General features: G+C 42.6%; 1 protein-coding gene across 1 annotated transcript; it reads left to right on the top strand.

Annotated features, from left to right (window-relative positions):
• Nucleotides 1-385: 385 nt before the first annotated feature.
• retsat.2 (retinol saturase, tandem duplicate 2) lies at nt 386-7,555 on the top strand. The gene is made up of 11 exons (XM_077494685.1): nt 386-656; nt 1,465-1,647; nt 1,727-1,968; nt 3,127-3,328; nt 3,748-3,945; nt 4,026-4,145; nt 5,940-6,078; nt 6,342-6,451; nt 6,547-6,716; nt 6,862-7,021; nt 7,304-7,555. Exons 1-11 carry the CDS (start codon nt 494-496, stop codon nt 7,450-7,452), a joined length of 1,836 nt encoding a protein of 611 aa, XP_077350811.1. The 5' UTR covers nt 386-493; the 3' UTR covers nt 7,453-7,555.
• The last annotated feature ends 295 nt before the right edge of the window (nt 7,556-7,850 follow it).

The raw sequence follows: 7,850 nt of genomic DNA, 5'->3' as shown, positions 1-7,850 counted from the left end.
TTCTTCATGTTTTGATTTACAATATGACGTACAGTATTCCCAATGCATGAAAATAAAAACTATTGGACTACTACTATAGGATTTTGACCTTTTTAAACACATTACATATACATACAAAGTACATACATACATTTACTACCACTTATCTACGTTCCTACGTAGATCGACCGTCTTTAATAGATTTGATATTTGTGTCATTATTTTATTATCATTTATTTCTTTTTCTATTTCTTTTTTCTATTTATTTAATTATTTATTTTTGACTTTACTACTTTTTGTACTTTCGTTCTGCTAAACAACGAGGAACTTCCTGAGCGATGCTGATTTGTGGATTTAACCTGGAGCTCGCGAATCAGCTGCACGCACTTCTGAGCCTGTCACTTTCGTGGGCGGATACTTCCGTGACGACGTTCTCACAATCATCAGTGACAGTCGTTCACTGTGGGCTCGTGGCTTGGCAAGCAAGAGAAGAGAGAAGATAAGAAACACAACAATGTTTCTCACTGTGGCGATTATTATTGGCGTCGCATTGCTTGTCTTCTGTCTTCTATATGTCTTGTCTTCGGCCGAATCAAATCCCTTTAGGACGGACACGCGAGAACCCCTGAAACCGATGGTCCATAACCGCAAAGAGAAGAATAAGGTGTTGAAACAAGGTGAAACCCTGCTGTCGTTGTATAAGGTCCTTTTATAAGCAAACTTTGTTCACAGTTTGGATATTCTTTAGTATGACATTTCGCACTACTTGAAGGACGTCATCATGGGTCATGGCAGTAATCGTCTACCATGCACCCAACCCAGCGGTCGTGGGGTCGATCCCCCCCCGCCCACCAGCGCTTTGCTTTGAGAAACGCTGTAGGCTACTTATAAGTTAATGGCCGAGTGTTTACCATTATGAATGAACGATTGGATTTTCTTCATTCTCTGTTACACGTTTGTTATAGCAAATACTGTTATTATATATATATATTTTTTGCTATGGATGCTATGGAAGCCCATTCCCGTGGAAAAAAAGAAGTCTTTTTGTTTTTGTTTTTGTTTTAGGATTATTTAGGTTTGAATGAACACTTCATTCTTCAATTGTTGGATAACTAAGTTTTTACTACCACTTCAATATCCAATATATTGGACAAATGCAGGGACATCGTGTTCTTATTAACATAACTCAATGAAGTTTTTGAAATTCAAATTAGTTATTTAAATGGACCACAAAAATGTCTTATCGAGAAAATAACCTAGAAATAATATTTCTAAGTTTCCTTCACTCAAACGTAGTTTTAGTCTGAGGGCTGGTGTGCTTACTTGCCTGTGAAAATAGTAGCTCGCAACACAAAGTAAATAATCAGCAAGCGTACGTTCCTTACTCCAAAAACGTGTAAGTTGGAGTACAAATCATCATTGTAAGTATAGATCCATGTAAAGTTGCCACGTAGACCACATTATGAACATTGTTGCTGCTTCCAGGCTTCCTGGCCAGTAAAGTTCCTGACAACTTGGATGCTGTCATCATCGGCAGTGGGATCGGTGGGCTCGGCCTGGCTGTGCTGCTGACAAAAGTGGGAAAGAAAGTTCTAGTTCTGGAGCAGCATGACCGAGCCGGTGGATGCTGCCACACGTTCACCGAGAAGGGTTTCGAGTTTGACGTCGGTAAGGAGAACATTTGGCATTGTTGATTAAAAAAATAAATAAATATGGAATGGATCCACGGGGTGTTTGTGTACCATAGGAATCCACTACGTTGGCGAAATGCAAGACTACAAGCCATTCCGCTGCGTCGTGGACCAGCTAACCAACGGGCAGCTGCAGTGGGAGCCCATGGAGAACCCATTTGACCATGTCGTGATCGGGCCGCCGGAAAATCGTCGCCACTATCCCATCTACAGTGGTCGCACACGCTTCCCCGAGGAGCTGAAGAAATGTTTCCCGGGCGAGGAGGCGGCTATCGACGAGTACATGCGACTGGTCAAGGTAAAAAGACTCTGTTGGGAGCACAGGTGGTGGACATAACTTATCTCGAATCAGATTCAAGTCATCAGTTATAGGAAAAGGTGGCAAATAAGAAAGTACCAATATTTTGTTACTGTAATTTACTTGTGTTGAGTATTTTGTTTTCTGATGACGTTTGACGTTTTTTCTTCAAACTCCTGATATTTGAAAATAGACCTGTGCTTTTTCTTTTTTTTACTTTTACAAATATGTTCATTCCTTTTTTAACCTCCGTGGATGGTGACACAACATACAATTGGATGTAAATAGAAAGAGTTAAAGGGATAGTTTGGATTTTTTGACATGAATCTCTATTTCATCATTGACTTACCCCTGACAGCGTTCTGTGACACGAGTTCTGGGCCGGTGTTGGACGAGAGGAAAATAGTCCAGCAAGTTGGCTGGGGTCACCTAAATAAAGCTTTTTTCTTCTAAAACAATGTGTGTTCAAAAGAGTGATACATTTACACACTAAACTCCTTTCTGAAAAAAGTCAGACTCCATTACCGCTGGGCACTACTTTGCTGTTTGTTCGTATCACCGCGCAGCTCCCCACATACAGCTGATAGACGCGCACTAATCTACAAGTTGTTTGTCTTTTCGAAAGTGGAAGGCGCGACTATCAGCTGTCTGCAGTGATACGAACGAACAGAAAATTAGTGCCTGGCGGTAATGGAGTCTGACTTTTTTCAGAAAGGAGTTTCGTGTGCAAATGTATCACTATTTTGAACACAAATGTTTTTAGAAGAAAAACGTTTTACTTCGGAGACCCCAGCCAGCTTACTGGACTATTTTCCTCTCGTCCAACACCGGACCAGAACGCGTGTCACAGAACGCTGTCAGGGGTAAGTCAGTGCTGATCGCACACACTGGAGGTGAGGATGAAATAGGGATTCATGTCAAAAAATCCAAACTATCCCTTTAAGTAGTTCAAGGTGAAAGCTTGGAATTTTGGACAATCTGTCAAGTGCGTGTTGGCATCAGCACATAAACAAGCACAGTGTGAAAAAGCCTTAAATTAGGACTTACCTGAAACTAGAATGTTAAGACTTCAGACATACTTTTGGCTTACTTCCAGTTCTGTTCGGGAGTGGTTGCCATTGAATGCCCAACGTATCTGCCACTTTGTTGTATTTGTAGAAAACAGGCAGAGGCATCTGGTTCATGGCCGTGCTGAAGCACTTACCGCCCTTCTTGGCTGGGCTGCTGGTCCGCAGTGGTCTGGTGAAATATCTGTCGGCCTTCTTCAAAATGGCACCCCGCAGCCTGTCCGAAGTCGTCAACGGGTTGACGGAGAATAAGGACCTCAGGGCCGTCTTCTCCTACATTTTCGGCACCTATGGTAGGCCGACATGTTGGCTAATAATGCATGAAGTAACAATAGGAAACCTGTTTTGCTCACGGGATTCCACTGTATTGGTTAATTTAATTACACATCTCTGGACAGTAACATTAGCAAGGACATTAGTGGTAACACAACCTGGAGACGTCCTGTCTGGTCCACCAGTATGATAGTGCCCCCTTAGTAACACAACACTAAGTGGTAAAATTATCATGGTTGCTAGCACAAACGCAACACAAGGTGTCTTGGCTGGTCCATTATTTCTGATAAACCGTGAAAGTAGTTTATCCAGGGTTGCCAAGGAAACAACAGACACCATTCTCCTTCATACTGAACACTAATGTTAGCCTTAATGCTAATTCTAATACAACTTGAGAAGTCTCCTGCCTGTGTCCTTGACTTTCTCCATCACCATCCAGGTAATATGCCGAAAGAGGCCAGCTTTGCCATGCACAGCCTGATTGTCACTCACTACCTGAACGGGGCCTGGTACCCAAAGGGCGGCGCCAGCGAGATCGCCTACCACATGATCCCCATCATCGAGAAGGCAGGAGGCGCCGTTCTGGTGCGAGCGCCCGTAAACCGCATCCTGTTCAGCAACGCACGGGAAGCGTGTGGTGCGTAGACTCGCCGTGGCAAAGTTGCACTGACGGTCACTTTTGTTTAGCTTCAATATTATTCGATATGGCTCCACCAGGTGTGAGTGTGATGAAGGGGCAGGAGGAGGTACATATCCATGCCCCCATGGTCATATCCAACGCGGGTATCTTCAACACCTACCAGAAGCTGCTGCCCAAAGAGCTCCAGACCATGCCGGGTAATAACAATGTTCAATCTCTCTATGTATCTATTTATGTAGCCATCTCTCTGTCCGTCCACCCGTCCGTTGACGCTAGTGCTAACAACATACATACATTGACGCTAGTGCTGACACGATACACTATGATTCCAAGCAGATCCACAAATACAATGCACAACCCAATTGGGTTGTGCTATTCTCCAACCTCATATTGCCTGTCAAGTTTGGCTTTTATTGACAGAAGAAGCTAGCCAATAATAATCGGGATATGGGGTGGGGGGTGACATGCTCTGGTGACGCATATCAGACAAACAGCACGCGCTTGCCCGCTGGCCCGATGACCGAGCAGTGAGCATGTCATGCCACTTTTTGGTGATGAAAACAAGTGATGCATAGCAACGAATTGTAATGGGAGACACCAAACGCCAAACCTCAATCCAGGCTGACACAGTTGACATCGCTGTAAATCTCAAGTCCACTGGTTACAACGTTCACAAGTGAGTGGCAAACTTTTATTTGAATCAGTCAAGCCACACAGCAAGCATGGACAAATTGTAGAACAACACACAGTATTGCGGTTAACAGACCCACACAGGCACACAAGCACAACATCTTATATTGGACCATAAAATTATTTATCACTAAAGCACAGTTGCAGTGCTTTGTGATTGAATTCAGATTTTTATTACTTAAATGTTGATGACAGTCACTAAGTTCTCATAAAACTTTTTTAAAAAAAAAGCACTTACACATCCTTTTGGATTGATATTTTGCTAAGTTTTCACTGAACCCATTTATCGTTGTTGTATATTATCGACACATCTCAACTAAACTTTATCTATAAAGTACTTTAAAACATCCATTGCTGCATACAAAGTGCTGTGCATGGAATAGAAATCAGTCTTGCAGTGGAGACAAGTGAAAGAAAATAACACAAAATGAAATTAATTATAATAAATATCATATGTAGGTAAGTATACAAGCAAATAAAATTAATATTTAAAAAATTATAAGAAGATGTAGGGACCATAAAACACTGAAAATGATGCGAAGTCTCATGCTGAGTCAAAGACCAAAGAATAGAGATGTCTGGCAAAACTATTGAGATATGAAATTGTCCAAATCATACAGCCCTAAATCCAAAAAGCAAATGAATGGATCGAAGGGGCTGGGTCACAGAGTCATTCATTCGGAAATAATTGTTTACAGAAGTGGCGAGTGGTTTTGTTGCAAATGAACTTTTGCATTGAATGAATACAAACAGAACTACACTATTTTATCAGTTTCAGATTTCACAATGTACTGTCACTTGTAAGTGACCGAAAATATCTCTGAGCACTTTTTCAGTTGTCACAATACTACTATTCAGCCTGAAGAACATTCGATTTAGGTAGAAGTGTGCCCCCCCCAAAAAAAATAAATTAATGCCCCCCTCTAATTTCATTCTGCAGATGGGTCTGGAAATGTATCCTGGTTGGTTCTCTGATGTTATACAGGTGCTGGTCAGAATAATTAGAATATCGAGGAAAAGTCTGTATTTCAATAATTTGTTTCAAAAAGTGAATCTTGCATTTTACACAGTTCACCACACAAAAAGTCAAATAGTTCAGCCGTTTATTTGTTTCAGTTTTGATGATGATGGCAGAAAGAGAAAAAAAAAAATCCAGTGTTTCACAAAAGTAGACTATTGTGAGTCGACAAAAGCTCAAAGTCTCATGTGTCTCAATCTTGCCAGCTAGTTAATACAAAACACCTGCAGAGGATGGCCATTAGAAGCTTTGATTTGTGAGATTATTATTATTTTTTTAATAGCAATCCAGAGGCAGCTGAGCATGATAAAGCACGGTGTAGGCGGCCTCAACATCTTTGTGGGACTCAACGGCACCAAGGAGGAGCTGGGCCTCAAAGCCGACAACTACTGGGTCTTTACAGAGAACAATTTTGACGAACTGTAAGTTGGATGTTCCACTGTATCAGTTACACCTGGGATGTACACATATATGAGTATTGGTGTTGGTCCTCGTACTGTACATCTTTACTCTGACTCGCAAAAAATTGCTTCCCTGCTACGACACCTGCTGCCCGGTGCAGGCCTGTCATATATAATACTACTGTATACAGTATTCGTCCTTCCTTATTGTCCTATGTGCTGTTTGTCAGATAGAAAACAGTTCTTCAATGATTGGATTGCTTGTTTGCCGTTTTGTTCTTTAGGTTGACAAAATACAGGGACAGCAACAGAGAGGAGTCTTGCAAAAGCATCCCCATCCTGTTTGTTGCCTCTCCGTCTGCTAAAGATCCTACCTGGGAGGAGAGGTCACCAGGTACTAGACTTTAGTTTTGGTGAAGCAGGATGTGGTTCATTTGTGTGCCATACAACTTACGCCAGTGATTTATTGTTTTTGGTTTGACGCGATAGGCAAGTCCACATTAAGTCTGGTCAGCTTTGCCAATTACGACTGGTTCGAGGAGTGGAAGGACGACAAGGTGACCAACCGGGCGTTCGACTACAAGGAGTTAAAGCAGGCGTTCATCGAGACAGCCCTGCAGGTGGTGCTGGATGTCTTCCCCAAAATCTCTAGGGACATGGTAATGTTAGCATTAGCATTGCTTGTCTGTATGTGTCCTGCGATTGGCTGGTGACTATTCCATGGTCTACCCTGCCTCTCGCCAAATGTCACGTGAGCCAGCTCACCCCTAATGGATGAATGAACTTTTTCCCGCTCTGGCACAGGTGGAATACATCGACGCCGGCACGCCCATCACCAACACTCACTACATCGGCGCTCCCAAGGGTGAGATCTACGGGGCAGACCACGGCATTGAGCGCTTCACCCCGGAGTTCAGCGCCAACATCAGGCCCCAAACGCCGTTCAAAAACCTCTACCTGACAGGTAGTCACGTCATCCAATTCAGTGTTTCCAACCTTTATTGAGCCAAGGCATATATTGTTCTGCCTGTCAGTCACTCCCTGTACGTGGATGGCATAGCATGATGAACAAATAATATACATTGTAGTAAATAAATACTAGTTTTCTGACCAATGAAATATAAGTGGATAGTTTCCACACAGCTCAGTGGCTGGGAATCATTGGCTCAATAAGCATAAGCCGTCACGTCGTCTACTCAGCATTCAGTTTCTACTGTACATTCACACGTCAGTGTATATGTCGCAGGTCAGGATGTGTTCCTGTGCGGCTTCGCGGGTGCACTGTCCGGCGCGCTTACCTGCGGCTCGGCCATCCTCCATCGCAACCTGCACCTGGATGCCTTGGCGCTGGCCAAGAAGACCAAGTTTGTCAACAGCAAACTGAAAGGAGTGTAACTGGGCGGAATAACAGCTGGCTTGACTAACAGGGCTTTTTCATTGGCTGATGCCTCATGAATGAAACACATTTTAAAAATAAATAAATAAATAACACCAGTGATCCAGTCTACAGTGCCTGTAATTGAATATTTAAACAATACTGTACCTCATTTGTCATATTATACATATGTACATATGTGTGTAGGCCTACTGTAAAATTTTATATGTATATGTATTGAAATTAGGGGTGTGCTCAAAAAATCGATACGGCAATATATCGGTGCGGGCCTCATTACAATACACGTATCGATACGTAGGCGTCAGAATCGATATTGCTTGTTAACTTTAAATAGGCAGTGAACGTTTGCCTTTGCAGCTTGCATTGTACCTAAAAATTAAAAAACCAGCAGCGTCTT

Source organism: Festucalex cinctus, chromosome 1 (assembly GCF_051991245.1).
Source record: "Festucalex cinctus isolate MCC-2025b chromosome 1, RoL_Fcin_1.0, whole genome shotgun sequence".
NCBI classification, from domain to species: Eukaryota; Metazoa; Chordata; class Actinopteri; order Syngnathiformes; family Syngnathidae; genus Festucalex; species Festucalex cinctus.
The sequence above is the reverse complement of the archived record's forward strand: the minus strand, read 5'-3'. Positions and strand labels throughout refer to the sequence as shown.